At 34.7% G+C, this 24,265-nt stretch overlaps 1 protein-coding gene across 1 annotated transcript in view; it reads left to right on the plus strand.

The window, feature by feature from the left end:
- Positions 1–24,265, plus strand: part of RB1 (RB transcriptional corepressor 1) — a 170,860-nt gene that overhangs the window by 59,879 nt on the left and 86,716 nt on the right. Inside the window, exons 7-16 of the mRNA XM_025364229.1 lie at positions 642–752; positions 3,734–3,876; positions 8,175–8,252; positions 10,790–10,899; positions 11,817–11,894; positions 17,090–17,177; positions 20,569–20,685; positions 23,159–23,215; positions 23,646–23,677; positions 23,759–23,835. Of these exons, the coding sequence (XP_025220014.1) occupies positions 642–752; positions 3,734–3,876; positions 8,175–8,252; positions 10,790–10,899; positions 11,817–11,894; positions 17,090–17,177; positions 20,569–20,685; positions 23,159–23,215; positions 23,646–23,677; positions 23,759–23,835 (891 nt within the window). The remainder of the gene's footprint in view (positions 1–641; positions 753–3,733; positions 3,877–8,174; positions 8,253–10,789; positions 10,900–11,816; positions 11,895–17,089; positions 17,178–20,568; positions 20,686–23,158; positions 23,216–23,645; positions 23,678–23,758; positions 23,836–24,265) is intronic.

Genomic DNA, 24,265 nt, shown 5'->3' on the forward strand with positions numbered 1-24,265 from the left:
CATTCTCCTGCCTCAGCCTCCCGAGTAGCTGGGACTACAGGCGCCTGCCACCTCGCCCGGCTAGTTTTTTGTAATTTTTAGTAGAGACGGGGTTTCACCGTGTTAGCCAGGATGGTCTCGATCTCCTGACCTTGTGATCCACCCGTCTCGGCCTCCCAAAGTGCTGGGATTATAGGCTTGAGCCACCGCGCCCGGCCTAATTTTTTGTATTTTTAGTAGAGACCGGGTTTCACTGTGTTAGCCAGGATGATCTTGATCTCCTGACCTAGTGATCCGCCCATCTCGGCCTCCCAAAGTGCTGGGATTACAGGCGTGAGCCACCACACCCGGCCCAAATAAATTTTAAAAAGCAAAATTTATAATGATTTTAGACATACAGAATTATTATAGAAATACTTAAATGTAAAATTCTCATAGTAGACTTAACACTTGATTTATAACTCCATAACTTTATATATTTCTATTTTATATATTTTATACCTTTTGAAACAGATTTCTTTTTGCAAAAAAAAGAAAGAAAATCTTTACCATGCTCATAGTTGAAGGAATGAATTTATGGATATACTCTACCCTACAATTTTCTCTGATACAGAGATCTGAATCTCTAACTTTCTTTAAAAATGTAAAATTTTTTTTTTCAGGGGAAGTATTACAAATGGAAGATGATCTGGTGATTTCATTTCAGTTAATGCTATGTGTCCTTGACTATTTTATTAAACTCTCACCTCCTGTGTTGCTCAAAGAACCATATAGTAAGTATTTAATTTATGCCCCTTTTACTTTCTCATTCGGCAGTTGCTTATTGAATGTCTAGTGGGTACCAAACATGGTTCTAAGGCTGACAGGATGATAAAAAATAAATCAGACTTGGACTTTGCCCTTAAGTAGTGTAAGTTATAGAAGGAAAGATAAGACATGTAAACAAATGATTAGAGTATATGGTAGAAAGTGGTTTGGGTCAAAATACAACAAATGGAGGTTCAGGAGACAAGAAAGTTTTTCCAGCTGTGGAAGACCAAAGGATACTGTATAAAAGAAGTAGTATTTGAAATTAACATGGAAGACTGGTTAGGATTGGGGAAAGGCATTCTCAGTAAATATGTTGGGAGAGGGCATGCCCAGTGAAGAAAAGCAAGAAACAAGAAAAAGATATGAATGAAATTGTGTGGGAAGAGTGGCCTATTATATGGGAAACAGCTTAACTAAGTTTTTATTACTATTGGATGTTGTAATAACTATGTTTTTTTTTGTATATAAGCTGTAACTCATACTATTTCAGTGGGTGATGAGTGATGAGATGGGAAGTACATGTAAATAAAAATAACTTGCTAATATAATTAGATAGCATTAAAGAAGTATGAGTGGCTGGGCTCGGTGGCTCAAGCCTGTAATCCCAGCACTTTGGGAGGCCGAGACGGGCGGATCACGAGGTCAGGAGATCGAGACCATCCTGGCTAACACGGTGAAACCCCGTCTCTACTAAAAAATACAAAAAACTAGCTGGGCGAGGTGGCGGGCGCCTATAGTCCCAGCTACTTGGGAGGCTGAGGCAGGAGAATGGTGTAAACCCGGGAGGAGGAGCTTGCAGTGAGCTGAGATCCGGCCACTGCACTCCAGCCTGGGCGACAGAGGGAGACTCCGTCTCAAAAAAAAAAAAAAAAAGAAGTATGAGTAAGGTATATTCCTTTTAACCTAGAATTGCTTCCTTTCATGGCCTCAAGAGTAGGATTTCAAAGTCACTTATATTATTACATACAGAAAACTGTAAACTTTCCTAAGGTCAGACTAACTCCTTGCTTCTGAAATGATGAAAGTATTAATGCTAAAAATAATAGATAACATGGATGTTTCAAAGTGTTGAAATGGGTGGAAGGATGAAGCCTCATTAAACTTTGTGAACAAGAATTTAGTGGAAAAATGAAGTCTGGAGCAGAATTTTGAAAGTGTGTTGAACATGGTTTGGCAGAGTAGGCAGAAACTATCATTTAGCAGAAACTGCATGCAAAGAAAGAAAGAAAAAAAAACTTCTATATAGAAAACAAATATACTTCAAATTTTCTCCCAAATTTTATAAATTTCCTTTATATACCCTTTTCTCACTTTTTTTCAATGTTGTAACTTAATAAATTGATGTTGCAAGTTACTTTAGGTTGACAATCTTTGTTCTTTTGGATAATTCAAATGTACATTTGAATTCTCTAAGTGCTCTGTTAAAGAGAAATCAGCATGAGGTATTATTGAGCTGACCGAATATGGTAACTCTTAATTAACTTTTGTTGTAGAGAATTTCAAATGAATACAAAAATAGACAGTAGTATAATAAGCCTCCATGTACTTATCATGTAACTTCAACAGATAACTTACAGTTAATCTGTAGCCCCATCGCCTGCTCAGTTCCCCCAGCTGTTATTTTGAAGCACATTTTTGCATACCATTTCATCCTTATACATCTCAGTATGTATCTCTAAAAAATACTTTTAAAAAAGTGTAATTACAGTGCCGTTTGTTATCACACCTAAAAATCAATAAATAGTGACTCGTTAATATTACTGAATATCTACAAAGTACTCAGATTTTCTTATAAAAATAATTAAATTTTTTTTTTACAGGTTGACTGTATCAGAATCAAAATAAGATTTATACTTTGTGATTGGTTGACATGTTTTAAAAACTCTTTTAAAAGTTTCTCTTCCATCCTTTCTTTTTTTCCTTGTAATTTTTTTTTTAAATAATCAGATTGTCTTGAGTTTTCCACAGTGTGGTTTTTGCTAATCATATTCTGTGGTATAGTTTAACATGTTCCTCTGTCCTCTCAATTTCTTGTAAGTTGTTGATTGGATCTAGAGGCAATACATACTTTTTATACTTAATCATCTGTAATTTTTTTTTTTTTTTCCAAGACAGAGTCTCACTCTGTTGCCCAGGCCTGGAGTGCAGTGGCATGATCTCGGCTCACTGCAACCTCTGTCTCCTGGGTTCAAGCAATTCTCCTGCTTCAGCCTCGCGAGTAGCTGGGACTATGGGCATGCAGCATCACGCCTAGCTAATTTTTGTATTTTTAGTAGAAACGGGGTTTCACCATGTCGGCCAGGCTGGTCTTGAACTCCTGACCTCGTGATCCACCTGCCTTGGCCTCCCAAAGTACTGGGACTACAGGCGTGATCCACCACACCTGGCCATCTGTAATATTTTTAATAGCTGAACCTGTATTTAGTTTGGATTGGGAATGCTCAAAATAATCCAGGAGATTTTTTAAAATCACAGTTTATTATCATATTATTATATTTACTATAATATATTTATACCTATCTCTTAAAGACATCATAATTTACTAAAACTTAAAATATTGTTTTTATGCTATGTCTAGAAATTGAATTCAGAAATATTTGCTAATTATTTTTAAGACTCTAAGACAGAAAACATTTTTTTCCTCTTGCAGACTAAGATGCACTTAGATTTAGTTTGAAAGTTGGCTATTTGTATGCCTTCTCTTTGTATTTGTTTATGAGACTGTAGTTTACAGTTCTTTTTGGGCTGTTTGGGAGCAGAGTAGACGAGGGATGACAAAAACTAATATTAGTACACAATTTGTAGTAGATATGGATGAAATTGTTATCCTTCTAATAAGTAAAAGTAGTCCAAGATTATTTTTGACCTAAGTTATAGTTAGAATACTTCATTATTTTATATGATGGATGTACAATTGTTCTTATCTAATCTACCACTTTTACAGAAACAGCTGTTATACCCATTAATGGTTCACCTCGAACACCCAGGCGAGGCCAGAACAGGAGTGCACGGATAGCAAAACAACTAGAAAATGATACAAGAATTATTGAAGTTCTCTGTAAAGAACATGAATGTAATATAGATGAGGTAATTTAACTTCATGATTTCTTTAAAACAGTTAAAGTAGATTTAGATGTAAGTTCTCCCTAACAATATTTACTTCTTTTGTGATGAGCATGTTTTTTGTAATTAGTGCTAACTCTTTTGCAGTAATAAAATATTTAGAAAAAATTAATTTGTTATATTTAGTTACTTTGAGTTTAAAGAGAGTAGCTCCCTCACTCTGGAATCACTGAAAAGTATATAATCAAGACAATAGTTTTCAAATGTAGTTTTTTATTTTATTCCTCTGAGGTTACTGATACCCCTAATGTTTTAAAATACCCTACCAAGGCTGGGCGTGGTGGCTCACACCTGTAATCCCAGCAATTTGGGAGGCTGAAGTGGGAGGATTTCTTGAGGCCGGGTGGTCTAAACCAGCCTGAACAACATAGTGAGACTCCGTCTCTACAAAATACATATTTAAAAAAATGAGCTGGGCATGGTGGCATGTGCCTGTAGTGCCAGCTACTTGGGAGACTGAGGCAAAAGGACTGCTTGAGCCCAGAAGTTTGAGGTTACAGTGAGCCATGATTGCACGACTGCACTCCAGCGTGGGCGTCAGAGTGAGACTATGTCTCTAAAAACAAACCAACCAACCAAAAAAGCCCTGCTTAGAAAACTCTAGTGCTCTAGTGTTTTGGTTTAGTGATAAGTGATACCGACATTAAATTTCTGTTTGGCCTTCTATAATTACTCTCTTTCTAAATATTACAGCACATAATAACTGCTGGAGAATACATATGAATTACTTATCTTGCTCACAGAATGTGGCTCTTCCAAGGAATCTTACAAATAATGTATTAAATCTCCTTTTTATAATGAGTAAACAAGCTTCCAGGGACTGATAGCTTATTATTAACAGAGTCTCCATTAGACTTTGGGATATCTGGTACTACTGCTTCTTTCCTTTTTACCATACAGTTTTTTTCATAATTTGTTTTATTGTCCACAATCACTAACACCAGATAGCAGTAAAAAATGTTACATCTTTGAAATTTCTCTGTTAACTTTGGGAAGGAATGGGAGTGTAGTCCTAAAATCTAGTTTAAGAAGTATTAGAATGATTTATCAAGATATATCATAGTTTTTGCACTATGGCTTGCTAATTTCAACAAATATACAGTTAACTCTTGAACAACAGGTTTGAATTGCATGGGCCCATTTACACACAGATTTATTTAATTACATATATTAGAAAAATTTTTGGAGATTTGCAATAATTTGAAAAAACTTGTAGCAAACCATGTAGCCTAGAAATACTGAAAAAATTAAGAAAAAGGCATGTCATGAATGCATAAAATATATGTAGATACTAGTCTATTTTATCATTTACTATACCATAAAATATATACAAATCTATTTAAAAAGTTAAAATTTATCAAAACTTATACAAGCACAGACTGTACATGGTGCCATTTGCAATCACAAGAAATGTAAACAAACATGAAGATGCAATATTAAGTCATAATTTCATAAAATTAACTAGTCCATATTGTACTATTGTAATAATTTTGTAGCCTGTTGCTATTGCGGTAAGCTCAAGTGTTGTATCCACTTAAAAAGCTGCCCCGTGACACTAATCATCTCCATGTGAGCAGTTCATCTTTCCAATAAATTGAATATTGCAATAAAAAGTGACTTCTTGAGGTTTTCACTATTTTTTATCATGTTGAGTGCAATACCATAAACTTTGAATAACACCATAGGACCCATGAGGAGTTGCACTAGTGATGCTGGAATTTTTCCCAAGAAGCAGAGAAAAATCATGACGTTACAAGAAAAAGTTGAATTACTTGATAAGTACTGTAGATTGAGGTCTATAGCTTCAGTTGCCTGCTGTCTCAGGCAGATGATTTTTGTTAACAGATGACATAAACTTACTGTAAATGTATTTTCTCTTCTTACAATTTTCCTAATATTTTCTTTTCTCTATTTTTATCATAAGATGATATATATATAGTATGTATATATAGTACATATACAAAATATATGTGCATCAAATCTTTATGTTATTGGTTGGCTTCCAGTCAACAGTAGGCTGTTAGTTAAATTTTGGGTACTCAAAAGTAATCGATAGACCTGTAGTCTCAGCTACTTGGGAGGCTGAGGTGGAAGGATGGCTTGAGCCCAAGCGTTCGAAGCTGTAATGCATGTGATGGCACCTGTGAATAGCCACTACACTCCAGCCTAGGCAATATAGAGAGACCCCTTCTCTAAGAAAATAATAAAAAATAAAAAAGTTATACACAGATGTTTTTACTGCATGGGGAACTGACACCTCTAACTTACCCTGCATTTTTCAAGAGTCAACTTTGTATAGATATAGATATATCAACTTTATATATTCTAAAAAAGAAATTCTGGAAAAGAAAACATATTATGTAGAAATATTAATAGTACATATAAATATGTATACTTATATACATATAAATATATATGCTTTCTTTTTCTAGAATTACAAATTATCTTTATAAATAAGCTGACAAATGTAGTTGAAATGTTTCTTTTTACTCTGGGTTTGTTGCTTATTCATAAGATAATGAATAGCAGCAAATGTAATTTTCTGATTCCTGATTGTTAATTATCTGGATTTCAGAACTACTTGAAAAATTTCATTTTTAAGATTAGGAATAAACCATTTTTCTACTTTTAATTTTAAGGAATTTCTTACAATTTAGAATCTTCATAGTTATGATTTTTAAAGTACAGTCAGTTAAAAGCTTAGGTGGTATTTTAACTGACACTTCATTAACTACATATTGCACTTATGGTTATACAACTATTGGTTAGTCATTTTGATTGGTTAATTTATGGTATATATATGGTTTATATATAATTTATGGTTTATATACCTAATATATAACTAATTGGTTTGTTTATTGTTATATAACTATTGTTTAGTCATACTAACAATATGTTTAGCCATACTAATTGGTTAATTAGAACTAGTTACGTTATAAATATTCTAGGTAAATGTAAGCTAATTAGGAAACAAAACTAATAAGTATTTCAGAGACTTAATTCTTATAACTTATTTAGGAAATAGAGGTAGGAACTGATATTAAATTACTCCCACCTTAATAAATGTAAACTCCAAGTTTGGCAAGGAAGATAAAGAAAGAAAAGCAAATTGTTTAAAATTCTGTTAACACACTGCAAGTATAAAATGGCCAGGAATATAACTCCAGGTTTTCTGAGTGTGTGTGTGTATGGTTTTTTTTAGATCCATATTAATTATAGGGTGCTTTTGCATAAAACCACGTATACTCCCACAAAACATTTTTATTTCTAATTTTTTGATAGAAAAAAGTTTTATTATCAAAAAGTAGGTAAATATTTCTTTTCTTTTTCTTTTCCTTTTTTTTTTTTGAAACGGAGTTCTGCTCTTGTTGCCTAGGCTAGAGTGCAATGGTGCAATGACGGCTCACCGCAACCTCCGCCTCCTGGGTTCAAGCAATTCTCCTGCCTCAACCTCCTGAATAGCTGGGATTACAGGCGTGTGCCACCACGCCCAGTTATTTTTTTTTTGTATTTTTAGTAGAGGCGGGGCTTCTCCACGTCGGTCAGGCTGGCCTCGAACTCCGTACCTCAAGTGATCCGCCTGCTTCGGCCTCCCAAAGTGCTGGGATTACAGGCATGAGCCACCGCGCCCGGCCTGATAAATATTTCTTAATCAGGTCACAAAACCCACAGCCTATAAAGGAAACAATTAATAAATTTAAGTACATGAAAATTAAGAAGTTTTCTCTATCAGAAGACACCACTGAATAATTTGGTTTTGAAATGAATTATTGGGTATTAATTTTGGGTGTGAAATTTTTTTTTTTAATTTATGCTTAAAAATTGACTTGATATTTTCTGAGCAGATATCAGATGACCTATGAGTGAAATGTCCAAAAATATACTCTAGAGAGAAATCAGAGGCAATGTAGAAAAGCCTTGGCTTTGGTGGTAGACAGACTGGATTTTAATTCAAACTCTGCCACGAGTCAAGTTGCTTAATTTTTTTGAGTGTCCTGTCTTTTTATCATTTGTTAAATGTGGAATATTGAAATTGGTTTCAAGGGGTTCTCTTCTCATAAATCCCATTTCTTTAACAGTTTCCTACTTACCTTCATATGCATTAAAAAGTAAATAATTGAATTAATTATAAATATTACACTATCTTGAATGGATGTCATTGATAAAATGTCAGTTAACACTTTCATTCTAGTGTTAATAGTGAGAGAGATTAGATTTGGTTTTACATTTTAATGATCATGTTGTAACTTCATCTTTTTCAGGTGAAAAATGTTTATTTCAAAAATTTTATACCTTTTATGAATTCTCTTGGACTTGTAACATCTAATGGACTTCCAGAGGTAATCTGAAAGGAAATTTAATAAAATATTAATGTTTTGAGACTATGGAGGGAGGATAATTGTCTAACTTTCTTAGATCAATTTACTGTGTATCAAAAATTTTTTTTTTGCCCAAGAAGAATCTAGCCAAGTAGAATTGTGGTGAAACTAACTTTTGTATAGTAACAAAAAGCTTTTGAGTAGATAATCAAATGTGTTAGCATCATTTTGTGATTTATACTAGAAATCAATCTTTATTGAAATTTTTCAAAACCCAAAGTATAGACTTTTAAACTTCTAAATACCATTAAATAGCTAAATATTAATAGCTAAATATACACAGTTACATTTGCTTTGGTAAGCATCATTAAGTGTAGGAACCATGATTAATGCCATCTACATTATTGGCATTACTATATTGTAGAACATCTCTTTTGAGGACTTTTAGGAACTACTTAATTGAAAATACAAATGTATTTGTTGAAATGACTGTGACTATTGCAGAAGTGTTTTACCTTTGTGATATTCCATCCATCTATCTGTTTTGTTTCGCATTTTCCTACAAATGTCTTTCCAATGAGAACAGAATAACAGAGCTTTGCATGGTAAGGTGCAATATGTGGAGAAAAGGATGCTGTGATAAATGATGAAGAACAAAACCAGTGTTTTAGAAGCACCTAGTATTAGTCACTATGACCAAAAGGCATGAAATAAAATAGCTAGACTGCTAGTTCTGTAACCTGAATTTATAGCTAGTTTTTGAATTAATTTATTAATTCAACAAATATTTTTTGAATGCTTAATATATGTCAAACATGTGCTAGATGCTATGGATACAGAGATTTCACTCTCAGTCACTATCGTTAAAGTGCTAGTGGGAGAGGCTGACAAAGATATAGACCATTACAGGAGTCTACAAGACTGTGATAAAAGTATTCACAGGGTTCTGCGATATCTCAAAGGAGAGTACCTAATCCAAACTGGGGCTGATAGGTTTTGTGGAAAATAGTTTAGAGGTGATGTGATTTCAAATCTGAGTAAGCATTACAGATACAGCATTTACAAGGGTTGGACATTACAGATTCAAAGGTGCAGTGATGTATGATAGTATAGTCTGTTCAGTGAACTCTAAGTAATTCATTAAGGTTGGGATACAGGGCAGAACAATTAAAATATGGTACTGAAGAGGCAAGAAGGGACCAAATGTTATATTAATAAGTCTTGTTACCACTTTTGGTACCAAAAAATAGGCTGCTCATAACTTTAAAATCTGTTATAGCAATCTTTTTTTTCCTTTAGAAGGATTACAGTTTTAATATAAATCTTAAGAGTAATTTTACTTTTTCTCCAATATTTCACATAATATAGCCAATCAATAGATGACTGGTAATTAGTGCCTCAACTAAGGTAGGACAGGAACAATGATTAAACTTAATCAAGCACAGATTACTGTTCTATCTAATACATTTATGAAGATTAATGAAAAGTTTGCATTTAATTGGGTTTCTTCCTATCTCTCCTTTTAGAATGCAATTTTACTTCTCTCAGGTTGGAATCACTTTGGCATTAAAAGTCACAGTAGAAGACATGCCAATAGCTTTCTCTTGGGCATTGGTTTTTAAAGTATGATTTAAAAATTATGGATCAGAACTGATGAAAGATTTACAAATTCTAGCAATTGAAAAAGTATCTAAGATTGGGAATAAATTGTGCAAGTGTGTTAATTGAACTGATAAACTTTTCTCTTGCCCAAGATGCTTGACTGAAGGGTACTGGAGTGAACCAAAGGGTTTAGAAAACATTGGTAGAATATGTAATCAAGGGGATTTGCAATAATGTTTGAAAAAATATTTTATATTGATAAACATAAAAGATTAAAAGTAGACCAGGCACGGTGGCTCACGCCTGTAATCCTAGTACTTTGGGAGGCCGAGGCAGGTGGATCACCTGAGGTCAGGAGTTCAAGACCAGCTTGGCCAACATGGTGAAACCCCATCTCTACTAAAAATACAAAAATTAGCTGGGCGTGGTAGCAGGTACCTATAATCCCAGCTCCTTGGGAGGCTGAGCAGGAGAACCCATCGCTTGAACCCGGTGGGTGGAGGTAGCAGTGAGCTGAGATTGTGCCACTGCACTCCAGCCTGGGCAAAAGAGCGAAACTCCATCTCAAAAAAAAAAAAAAAAAAAAAAAAAAAGATTAAAAGTAAAGCATATATAGAATGTTTGGAAAATCTTGGCAGTTAAACAGTTATAATAATACCTATTTTTATCTTAGGTACTGTTTTGTAGCATTGGTTATCTTTGTCTACGTAAAATTCTAGTAAATCTTTCATATGCATGAAATAGACCTAAAATCAAAGTTGAACAAATATTGCAATTTTCTGTACCTCACTTTTAGATAGACCTTATTTATATTGCATGCAAACTCAGTGTATATTGCAAAATTAAATGTATATTGTACAAAAATTCTTTAATGAAATCTGTGCCTCTGTGTTCTGAGAGATGTAATGATGTAATGACATGTAAAGGATAATTGTCAGTGACTTTTTTCTTTCAAGGTTGAAAGTCTGTCTAAACGATATGAAGAAATTTATCTTAAAAATAAAGATCTAGATGCAAGATTATTTTTGGATCATGATAAGACTCTTCAGACTGATTCTATAGACAGGTATTGCACATGGTATATTTGATTGATTTGCCTTAGATATAGGTTGATACTGATATAGGTAGATTATATAGTTTTTAGCTTAGCGACCTTTAGATATCATTTGTAACAAATTACTTTCAAATGTCTTTATACAAAGAAAAGCTTAACAGTATTTTAAGCATATAACTTATCTACAAATATAGATTTAATGTGAATTGTGTGCCTATAACAGTTACCTTTTTGCAGTTAACTGAATATAATTTTTTAAAATGTGCACCTAAAGATAATGTCTAAAGGAATTAGTTTCTGCAAATAGTGGTCTCTATTTTATTACTATCCTTTCATATACTATTGCTGCCTGGTTTATTAAAAAAAGTTAATACAAAAGTGTAGTCTCTTTTATTATCATGTAGAAACCTAAAATTGGAATGGTTGAGACTGATTGTTAAAATTTTTGACTGATCATAAGTAAAGTTAATTTTGTGTCTTTAGCATGAACTCTTTTAATATGAAACTGAAAATATGCGTAATTTAGAAGTTAAACACAGTAAAATGTTTTAAATTTTATTTAAGTGGAAATAAAGTTTTTGGAAGGAATAATGCATTGAAAAACTTGAGTTTTAATGCTTTTTAATACTGAACAATTTGGTTATCAATACCACCAGGGAGAAAGCATCTGACTTTCACTTTAAAAAAAATAATGGTTGGTATACCTCTTTGTCATAAGCATAATGGAAAGAGACTCACAATTAAAAACAATAGTGAAAAAGATTTTATTTAAGCAGCAGTTGGGTCATCTATTTTCTATCATATCTATTATTGAGTTATCATTTTATATGATTTTATGAGACAACAGAAGCATTATACTGCTTTTTTGATGCATAAAGCACAAATTGTAAATTTTCAGTATGTGAATGACTTCGCTTATTGTGATTTAGTTTTGAAACACAGAGAACACCGCGAAAAAGTAACCTTGATGAAGAGGTGAATGTGATTCCTCCACACACTCCAGTTAGGTATGAATTTTCCTACTTTAATTATATTATAATTTTGTTATTCATTGCTTTATAGTGTTTCAGATTTGTTCACATGTTTCTTTATGTATTCATACATACATGTAAGAAATACATGTATCCACTCATAGATACATACATGTAAGAAATATATATTGAAGGCCAGGTGCGATGGGTCACACCTGTAATCCCAGCACTTTGGGAGACCAAGGCGGGCAGATCACCTGAGGTCAGGAGTTTGAGACCAGCCTGGCCAATATGATGAAACCCCATCTCTACTAGAAATACAAAATTAGCCGGGTGAGGTGGTGCACACCTGTAATCCCAGCTGCTCGGGAGGCTGAGGCAGGAGAATTGCTTGAACCTAGGAGGCGGAGGTTGCAGAGAGCTGAGATTGTGCCATTGTACTTCAGCCTGGGTGACAAGAACGAAACTCTGTCTCAAAAAAAAAAAAAAAGAAAAGAAAAAATATGTATATGTATAATCTTTGTGTGCTGGGCATTTTACTAGTTGCTGAAGATACGGTTATTGGACCTAGTTTTGTCTATCCTTAAGGAGCATAACCTAAAATAGGAATGTGTTCCATTTCAGTAAATAAAAAAGAAAAAATTAAAAGTATCACTATTTGATCTGCATACAACCTAAAAGGATTAGAACTATTTTTTATGTCTTTTTCCTCACTCATTTCCCACCTCAAAATCTGTTATCAAGGCTTGTTGAATAATCTACCTCCAAAATATTTCCTGAGTTCATCTACTTTTCTCCGTTTCTGCTCTCCCAACTCTTGTCCAAGACATCGTTCTCTTTCTCTTGGATTTTTTTGCAGTAGCCTACTACCTGCATCTGATCTCTTCACTGTTCCTGTCTCCTCACCATCAAAGCTATTCTCCATAAAGCCCCCAGAATTTCTCCTAGAAATGTAAATCAGTTACATTCACCTTGCTGTTAAAACCCTCTGACTGCATCCCATTACAATTGGTATACAATGCAAATTCCTTAACAATGCCTAAAAGATCTTATCTGATCTGGTTTCTGTTGCCTCTCCAACCTCATCTTGTTTACTTTCTTGCTCTGTGTTAGCCACACATTGGCCTTCTCTTAGTTTCTTGGGATTTCCAAGTTCTTTTGTACTTTGAAAACCCTTGTATCCCTCTTCTTGATATTCCCTCTTCTTGAAACTCTTCCTCCTTTTCTTTCCATGGATTACCAACTGCTACTCTTCATTCAGCACAAATATTGCTTTGGAAAATATGTTTCTCTCTGTAGTATTTTATTATTTCTCATAGCATCCTGTTCCATTCTTTATAGCATGCATCCCAATTTATATTGATAGATTCATTTGTGTTTGCTTATTTTTTACTAATACCCAAAATAGCCTTAAAATTTCATATCACAGAGACTATAACTTTTTTGTTCACTATCTAATAATTAGGACTTTCTTTCCATGGATTACCAACTGCTACTCTTCATTCAGCACAAATATTGCTTTTGAAAATATGTTTCTCTCTGAGGTATTTTATTATTTCTCATAGCATCCTGTTCCATTCTTTATAGCATGCATCCCAATTTATATTGATAGATTCATTTGTGTTTGCTTATTTTTTACTAATACCCAAAATAGCCTTAAAATTCCATATCACAGAGACCATAACTTTTTTGTTCACTATCTAATAATTAGGACCTGTTATAATACTTGATACATAATAGGCAATCAGTAATATATTTCAAATGACTGTATAAATATGTACATGAATACATTTTCATATAAGTATAGTATATACTTATGGACAAGATACTGAGATGACACAGAAGGGACTATAAAGCAATGTCTGAACTGAATTTTGAAACATGTAAAGGCCTTTGTCACAGGATAAAGATTTTAGGGAATGGGAACAGCATGTTCAAAGGTATGGAAGTGTGAAACATGTAAGTGGAGAAAACTCTGCTGTCACACTACCGACAGCAATCAACACAGAAATCAACACATTTGGAATCAACACATTTGTACAACATTATGTGACCAAATGTGGGCAAGTTTTCCTCACCAAGAAACAAGCAATCAGTTCTGCAGCAGTCCCCAGCTGGGTGTCCTCTAATTTACTTCTGACACTGGTTACCTGGAGACAGTGTCAGATCCCACGGGTTGAGGGCTCAGTCCCCAAAACTGGCCCCAACTTCAGATGCCAGTTGCAAGTCTGGATTTTTGGATCTTCTGACCAAAGGGCTTCAAGTTGGGGATCCCATGACACCTCTTAGGTTCGATTAATTTGCTAGAGTGGTTCACAAAACTCAAAGAAACACTTCTGTTTACTGGTCTATTATAGATGATATTACAAAGGATACGGATGTAAAGATGCATAGGATGAGGTATGGGGGATGGGATGGGAAGCTTCTATGCCCTCCCTGGCCAGACAGCTGTCCAGGAGCCTCCACGTTTTCAGCTCTCCGGAAGTTCTCTGAACCCTGCCATTTTGGGTTTTTATGGAGGCCTCATTGCATAGCCATGACAGATTAAATCATTGGCTATTGATTATCAACCTAACCTTCAGCTTCCCTCCCCTCCCCAGAGGTTGGGGGCTAGGGTCGAAGGTTCCAATCCTCTAACTCTGCTTTGGGCTTTCTAGTGACCAGCCCCCATCCAGAAGCTTCCTAGGGGCTGCCAGCTATGTCAATTCATTAGCACACAAAAAGACATCACTGGAGTTTCTAAGTATTTTAGGAGTTGTATGTCAGGATATGGGGTCAAAGACCAAACGTGTATTTCATAATATCACATAACACAATGTGTCTGGGAAACTATTAGCAGCTCTGTATTGATTGACTGTAAAATGAGAGTAGGAAGTCACAGGAGAGGAGAGTGGGTGCTAGATATGAGGGGCCTTATATGCCATACTCACAAATTTGGACTGTAGCATGTGTATGATAGAGCCTGTGCTATAAATGGATGTTAAGCAGGGGTAAGGATAAAATCAGACATAATTTTTGCAAGTTCACATGGTAATAGTCTGTGGGGGGGATAGACTGAGGAGAATAAGAAAAAGTGAGAAATAAACCTGTCAGTCTGTCTCAGTGGTTCTTAACCAGGTGTGCAAATTAGAATAAACTGAGGAATTTTGTTTTGATTTTTCTTTTAAAAAATTGTGTGTCCACTGAGGAATATGCCTCGGCCTTACTACCACAGACATAGTATATGAAAATCTCTGGACTTGTCTGTTGCAGCAGTTTACTTGAGAGGTTTTAAAGATCTGACCCAATGGTAGTAGTGGGAATGAAGGAACAATAACAGATTTGATAAATATTTGATGAATTCATACTTAGAATATTGTTCTAGAGGCATTTCTGAAGAAGCTATCTAGTAAGCAGTAGGATAGTCTTCTATAGATTTGGGAATCATCAGGGGAGTTAAAACCATAAAAAAAAATGAGATTGCTTGAAGTGAGGGTGCATAATGGCAAGAGTCAGTGGCTAAGGGCTGAAGCCTAAAGGATGCTAGCATTAAGGACTAGATAGAAGTTGTGAGGTTCTAGAGCAGGGGTCCCCAACTCCTGGGCCAGGGACCAGTCTGTGTCCCCTTACGAACCGGGCCATACAGCAGGAGGTGAGTGGTGGACAGACAAGCGAGCATTACCGCCTGAGCTCTACAAGTCCTGTCAGATCAGCGGTGGAATTAGATTCCCGTAGGTGCGTGAACCCTATTGTGAACTGCGCATGTGAGGGATCTAGATTGTGTACTCCTTATGAGAATTTAATGGCTGATGATCTGAGGTAGAACAGTTCAAAACTATTCCCCCTACCCTCTTTTCTTCCCATGGAAGAAAAATTGTCTTCCATGAAACCAGTCCGTGTTACCAAAAAGATTGGGGACCGCTGTTCTAGAGAATGGGAAGTGTGGTTGGGAAGCGCAGAGAGTGAAGCCAAGAAAGCTGAGGGAGGGAGGGAGTTTCATTAAGAGCAAGTGTTTCTCTAACAGTGTCAAATGCTTCAAGGAAGGTCAAGTATTAGAACAAATGAGAAAAGTCTTTTGTTTTTACCAGTTGGTCATATGTGGCTTCAATCACTGTAGCTTAAATATGGTTAGTGGACACAGAAGCATATAGAAGCTGTGTTGTAATATATTTGAAAGGCGAGGCCAGGTGTGGTGGCTCATGCCTGTAATCCTGGCACTTTGGGAGGCCAAGGTGGGCACATCACCTGAGGGCAGAAGTTTGAAACCAGCCTGGGCAACATGGCAAAACCCCGTCTCTACTAAAAATACAAAAATTAGTCCAGTGTGGTGGTGGGCATCTGTAATCCTAGATAATCAGGAGGCTGAGGCAGGAGAATCGCTTGAACCCGGGAAGTGGAGGTTGCAGTGAGCCAAGATTGTGCCACTGCGCTCCAGCCTGGGCGACAGAGCAAGACTCCTTCTCAAATAAAAAAAAAAAAAAAAAAAAAAGAAAGAAAGAAAAAAGAAAAAAAAAAGAAAAAGAAAAGAAAGATGAGGAAGGTAAATACTGGTTTACACATGCTTAGTTGAGAACACTGAGCATATTTTACTAAATAATATTTGAGGATCTTTTCAGCCCTAAACAGTCTACAGTTCTTTGCATAATTAAAGTATCCCAAATGTTCAGCTACTCCAAAATTGTAATATTGATATTTACCATATACTGCCCCCTTCATATACACACACATAAAATTATAGAATTAATGAGATCTTAAGAGATTGACCTAATTTTATGCTTTGAAAATGGTGACTTTTAAATGTATCCAGGATCTTAGTATCCTTTCTTCTTGAAGGTCTCTGTAAAGAAGAATCATCTGATTCTTTACTTGAGTTGCTATCTTATTGTCTTTAGTTTGAAAATATTTAACATTTGATTGCAACAATGTTTTCTTAAAACAATACCATTTTGTTGCCAGTTTATATAGTTTCTCCTAAAAATAATGCCACTATTTTATTGATGTGTAGTTTTATTAGTAAATAAGTATATCCATTCTATAACTATAAACTTATTGATTGTGAATACATATTTTCTTAAAGATTTAAGTGAAATGTAATTTCTTATAAACCACAGTCTTATTTGAGGGAATGTAAAGACAAGCGGGAGGCAGTGTATTTGAAGACACGTTTAACTTGGGGGATAGAAAACATTTCATTTTTTTCCTTTTTTCTCCCTTCATTGCTTAATACATTTTCCTATTTTTTTCCCCTCTAGGACTGTTATGAACACTATCCAACAATTAATGATGATTTTAAATTCAGCAAGTGATCAACCTTCAGAAAATCTGATTTCCTATTTTAATGTAAGCCATATATAAAACAGTATTTATTGTAATATCTTGGCAAAGAAACTTGAAATTAAAAGTTAAAGTACTGGATTCTTTTTAAAGTACTTATCTCCTATCTAACATGTAGTTATCCATAATCTTGTCTTGCTTAGTATTGTTTTATTTATACAGTGTTATTTTAAAAAAATTTTATATTTACCTATTTGCCTTGCTCACCATTCTTCCTTACAACTGATGCCTCACTTCTGAGATCATTGTTTTCGTCTTCAGATATATCCTTTGATAATTACTTTAGTGGTATTAATTTGGGATGAACTTTTTGAGGTTTTGTTTTGTTTTTTGGTTTGAAATTTTCTTTACTCTTATTTTTTTGTGAGATCGCTTTGCTGGATCTTCAATTCCAGGTTGACATTTACTTTTTAGACTCTTATAAGTTTGAAGATAATACATTTCCTGGATCCCATTTTTGCTAATTAAGAAGTCTTATGTCACTCGATCTAACTGTTGTTCCTTTATAGTTAATCTATCTTTTTCTCTCTGGCTACTTTTAAGATCTTTTCTTTGAATGTAGTGTTAGATAGGACTTAACATTCCCCATACCCCTATAATCTTTTTCATCCAATATTTAACCCGTTTTTATTTACAATTCTTACCTGGCCCTGTTAGCATTGTAGTTTGCAACTCCTGATAGACAATGAGTTTGATATCTGAAGGCATCTGCTACCCTCTCTCCCCTGAAGACAAGGAGAGAGAAAGAGAGAGAATGAAACTATCATCAATGTTGCTTGCTTGCTCCTTCACGCCTTCCTTAAACTCAGATGAGGGTTGGGACCCACTGAAATGCTCATCCTCTAAAATTGGACATAGGGTCAGGAGACTTATTAAAATTTGGCTTATTTCAGCAACTGTGCTTTTTGTACTTGTTAACAATTCATTCATTGCCATAACCTGTCTGTAATTTTGTCATAATCTGTTGTCATCTCTTGCTGTGTTCCCCCAGGAATTAGCAAAGTAATATCTGTCATCATATTCATAATTGTTTTGGCTCAGAATTGATTTTGTTTGTCCAACATGCATAAAGTCACTTTTGTTTATGAGTTATCTATAGCACAAGAATATATGCCAAAACATATGTACCCAGGTACCTAAACCTTTTAGCAAGGGATAATGGAAGAATTTAAAAGAATGATAAGCTCTTTCTTCTCATATCATTTTGAATACTTCCTCCAATATTTGGAGTATGTAGGAGTTCTTTTTTATTTAAAAAAATTCTGCCTCAAAGACTTTTTTTTAAACTTGGAAACTATATGATCTTTATTTATGTTTTTATATAGTTTTTCAACCCTCGCTCCCTTCCTTCCCTCCTCCCTCTAGTAGTGCCTAGTGTCTATTGTTGCCATCTTTATGTCCATGAGTATGCGATATTTAGCTCCCACTTATTAATGAGAACATGCAGTATTTGTTTTTCTTTTTCTGTATTAATTTGTTTAGGATAATGACCTCCAGCTACATCCATGTGGCTGCAAAGGGCAAAACTTCGTTCTTTTTTTTAATGACTGTATAGTACTCCATAGTGTATGAGTACCACATTTTCTTTATACAGTCCACCATTGATGGGCACCTAGGTTGATTCCATGTCTTTCCTATTGTGAATAGCACTCCAGTGGACATATGAGTGCATGTGAAAGACATTTTCTAGAGCTCAATTTAAAGCTTAACTTTTAATGAAGCTTAAAAGCTTAATTATGTAGATGATAAGTTGCATATGTCAAAGTGAACATGTCTTGAAGGTCATTATGTTTTTCCTTCATTTTAATTCTCTATTATTTCAAGTTTCTTAATTTTTAAAATTAATGCCATCTTCCCTCCATGTGAAATCTTAGAAGCTATGAACATTTTAATGGACATTTTGGCAACAATTGTTTTATGACAGGAAATGCTTGTTTGTTATATGTTTCTAAGATTTTTGTGCTTTTTTTTTTTTTTCAGGAATATAGAAGTGTTGATATTCTAGATTGTGAAAATGTTGACAGACAATGCACATTAGAATGAAAATTATAATCTTCTTCTTATTTTTTTGAGACAGAGTTTCACTCTGTCGCCTAGGCTGGAGTGAAGTGGCATGATCTTGGCTCACTACAACCTCCACCTCGTGGGTTCAAGTGATTCTTGTGCCTCAGCCTCCCAAGTAGCTGGGATTACAGGAACCTGCTACCATGTCCAGCTAATTATTGTAATTTTTGTAGAGGTGGTGTTTGACCATGTTTCCCAATCTGGTCTCAAACTCCAGATCTCTGGTGATCTGCTCATCTCAGTTTCCCAAAGTGCTGGGATTACAGTCATGAGCCACTGTGCCTGGCCATACTCTTAATTTTAGAAATTTTATTTTTGAATGTATATTTTGAATGTGTTTTATGTATAAAGGATTAAAAAAATAAATCTTTGTAGCTGATGAGAATCATGCTGTGATTACTTTTAATATATCCTAATATTATATAATATTATAATACATTATGATATGCATTTTAATACATCATCTTGTGATGTGTTGTAATTATTAAAGTTGAATAGCCCCATTCCAAATGATACATGTATGGGAACTTCTTTTGAACAATTTCCCTATCTTGTATTTCTGAAAAGGTAATTAAATGATTTAGCTAATTCATAACTCTTTCAAAGCACATTTTAAAATTAGGAAATGGGCCGGGCATGGTGGCTCACACCTGTATTCCCAGCACTTTGGGAGGACGAGGTGGTTGGATCACTTGAAGTCAGGAGTTCGAGACCAGCCTGGCCAACATGGTGAAACCCCATCTCTACTAAAAAGACAAAAATTAGTGAAGCATGGTGGTGCGTGCCTATAATCCCAGCTACTTGGGATGCTGAGGCAGGAGAATCACTTGAACTTGGAAGGTGGAGGTTGCAGCGAACCGAGATCGCGCTACTGCACTCCAGCCTGGGCGACAGAGTGAGACTTTGTCTCAAAAAAAAAAAAAAAAAAAAAAAAAATTAGGAAATGATACCAAGCGCAAGCCTTGGTTTTATTTCATTTGCTTTTTTGGAGGCAACATACCTCCCAATATAACCCTTAATTGAAGATATTTTATGAGAATGTATGAGGCTCTTTTTGATGGATGGAAAGCTTAACAAATTTGCTCTTCTGTAGCCTAGTGGCAGAAAATTTAGATAATAGGGTTTTTTAGTTGTACTCTAGTATTTTTTGGTCATTAACATCCAATGAAATTATATTGTCTGCTTATGTTCAGTAGTTGTGGTTACCTAGTTATTGTGGAAGCGTTTCCACATTTTTATAAACAATGTTAAAAGTCATATATTATGGAGCAGAAAATATTAATTCTGATTACACAGTATCCTCGACATTGATTTCTGTTTTTACCTCCTAAAGAACTGCACAGTGAATCCAAAAGAAAGCATACTGAAAAGAGTGAAGGATATAGGATACATCTTTAAAGAGAAATTTGCTAAAGCTGTGGGACAGGGATGTGTCGAAATTGGATCACAGGTAACTTGAATTCATTTTAATTAGTGGTACTATAGAGTAATAATGTTAAAAGCAGCATCTTTCCAGTTGGTATAAATACTCTAACAGTATTTGTCTAATAGTATAAAATACTGGCAGATACTATATCCCTGTTGCCTGTGGATGTTGCTATTTATAGGAAACTGTATGGGAAACTACCTCCCACCCCATTATAAAAGCTATGTAATAAAGGAACACATACCACTTGTAGAAACTTTAGAAAATACAACTAAGAAAAAAATTGAAATCTTTGATATTAAATTTTTGATTTTGCTTTGACTTCTACATGTATGACTGTTCATGTATGCATATCCTAATGTGAATGGGACTATACTATACATGCCATTTCTCAGTGATATTACTGAGTGATATCATTATTATTTCAGGAAATCTAAAGCTAATATAATAGGTAAGAGTATGGGCCATGGAGTTACAGCCCTGGGTTTATATTTGGTTCTACCATTGTCAATCTTGGACATGTCATTTAACTTCTCTGAGAATCAGGTTCTATATTTGCTCTGCTTTTTTGTGTGGCATTAATGAGGATAATATACAAAAATATATTGGAAAACTGTAGTCCACTGTACACATTTATTTCAGTGTAGTGAGGTTATATTTTGATGCCATCAGTGATTTAAACATTGATATTTAATGGTTCTTTTTGATCCTACAGCCATGCACCACTTAACAGGCATATGTTCTGACAAATGCATCATTAGGCAGTTTTGTTGTGTGAACCTGGTAGAGTGTGTCTATACAAACCAATGTGTTACCATTTGTGTATCTAAACATATCCAAATACAGAAAAGGTACATTAAAGATATAGTATAAAAGATAAACAATGGAACACCTGCACAGAGCACTTACTATGAATGGAGCTTACAGGATTGAAAGTTGCTCTGAATGCGTCAGTGAGTGAGTCACAGAGTCAGCAAGTGAATGTGAAGGCCTACAACATTACCTATGACATTACTGTACACTATCATAGACTTTATAAATACTACACTTAGGCTAAACTAATTTCATAAACATTTTTTCTTCAGTAGTGAATTAACTATAGCTCACCGTAACTTTTTTACTTTATAAATCTTCAGTTTGTAAAAAACTTTTGACTCTTATAATAACACTTAGCTTAAAACACAAACACCTTGTCCAGCTGTACAAAAATATTTTCTTTCTTTATAATCCTTATTCTATATGCTTTTTTTCTATTTACATTTTGTTTTCAATTTCATAAACATTTTTGCCCAAAACAAAGGCAAACACACACATTAGCCTAGGCCTACACAGGATCAGGATTAATAATACCACTGTTTTCTGCCTCCAAATTCTGTCCCAACTCTTCAGGGACAATAAAATGCATGGAGCTGTCATCTCCTATGACGATGATGCTATCTTCTGGAATATCTCCTGAAGGAGCTGCCTGAAGGTGTTTTACAATTAACTTTTTTTTTTTTTTTTACAAGTAGAAGGAGGATGCTCTAAAATAATGAAAAGTATGGGATAATAAATACATAAACCAGTAACATATTCATTATTAAATATTATGTACCATACATAATTGTGTGTGCTATACTATGACTGGCAGTGCAGTAGGTTTATTTACGTCAGCATCATCACAAAGATGTGAGTAATGCATTGCACTACAACATTACACTAAACAATAGGAATTTTTCAGCTCCATTATAATCTTATGGGACCACTGTTATATATGCAGTCAGTTATTGACCAAAAACATTGTTATGCGGTGCATGATTGTGTATGAGATTTTTGCTCTTAATTTGGAATGAAATAATATGGTGTGTGTTTATATCTCTAAAATTTGGTTATTCTTTCAAATAATGGGAACCAGTTATTTGGTTAAAACTTCTTGCTCATAAGGTCAGTTTGATCTGATTTTTTCTGTGTCAGTTTTACTAAATTTATGGACAAAGACTGTCCTCTTAATCCTAGACAGCCATCTTGAAAATACATGTCCTAGGTCATGAGAAATGTTATAGAAGGTACATAAAGTGCTTAAAATAGTACTGGGCATATAACCTATCTTTAGTATGAATGATATAGACTGAAATGAGTTAAGGAAATCCAGGTACTGGACCTACCCTCTTGTTAATTTACTTGGGAATGTTAATCACCACTTAATACTTAAGTCTTGAGTTTTAGACAAGCTAGCTTTTGTGTTTTCTTGGCGGCCATATTTCTAAGAAGGGTGAGAAGTATGTTTTAAGAAAAGGCTTTTTAAAAAGTTAGTAATTGTCAGCTGGGTATAGAAGTGCATGCCTATAATCCCAGTCTCTTGGGAGGCCAAAGCAGGAGGATCTCTTGAGCTCAGGAGTGTGAAGGCCAGCTTGGGCAAAACAGTGACACTCCATCTGAAAAAAAAAAAAAAAAAAAAAAAAGTAATTGTGATTTTCTAAAATAGCAGACTCTTATTTTTCTTTTTGTTTGTTTGTAGCGATACAAACTTGGAGTTCGCTTGTATTACCGAGTGATGGAATCCATGCTTAAATCAGTAAGTTGAAAACAATATAAAAAAATTTCAGCCGGGCATGGTGGTTCACACCTGTAATCCCAGCACTTTGGGAGGCCGAGGTGGGCAGATCATGAGGTCAAGAGATCGAGACCATCCTGGCCAACTTGGTGAAACCCTGTCTCTACTAAAAGTACAAAAATTAGCTGGGCATGGTGGTACACGTCTGTAGTCCCAGCTACTCGGCAGGCTGAGGCAGGAGAATCACTTGAACCCGGGAGGTGGAGGTTGCAGTGAGCCAAGTTCGTGCCACTACACTCTAGCCTGGCAACAGAGTGAGACACCATCTTAAAAAAAAAAACCAAAAACCAAAAAACAAACAAACAAACAAAACAACAAAAATTTCAATGCTAACACAAATAAGGTTTCAATTAAACAACTTCTTTTTTTTTTTTTAAATTATCTGTTTCAGGAAGAAGAACGATTATCCATTCAAAATTTTAGGTAAATTTTTTACTTTTAGTAAAACAATTTTTTTTTCTTTTTATAAAAGTAAATATCTTATAATCTTTTTTTTTCCTTTAGCAAACTTCTGAATGACAACATTTTTCATATGTCTTTATTGGCGTGTGCTCTTGAGGTTGTAATGGCCACATATAGCAGTAAGTTAAATTTTCATAAATAAACATTTTTGTTCAATTTAAAGTGAAAATGTGGTGTGTTTCTTTGGTGGGAGGAGAGGGATAGTGTGAGGTTAAGGAGAAGGAATGCTTATTTTAGATCACTATATACTGAACAATGTAATTGGTCATTATAAGCCATTTAAGAGGCTTATTTGAATTATTTGAGGCCATCTTGGGGGTAATATTTCACTAGGCTCCTCTTCTGAGTATACTGGTATACTGAATTTAGAAAAGGTACATTTTGAAATCCCTCCGAAGACCTGTGAGATTGTAGAGTGCCAAAGGAGTATTCAAGAGTGGCCTCTACTGATATGGAAGCACTGCTATAACCTCCATGGTTATGAAACTAAAGACTGAAGCTGGAACCCACTGGGTAAACAGAACAAAGGCCAGTTACAGTGTTTTTAAA

This window comes from Theropithecus gelada, chromosome 17 (genome assembly GCF_003255815.1).
Source record: "Theropithecus gelada isolate Dixy chromosome 17, Tgel_1.0, whole genome shotgun sequence".
NCBI classification, from domain to species: domain Eukaryota; kingdom Metazoa; phylum Chordata; class Mammalia; order Primates; family Cercopithecidae; genus Theropithecus; species Theropithecus gelada.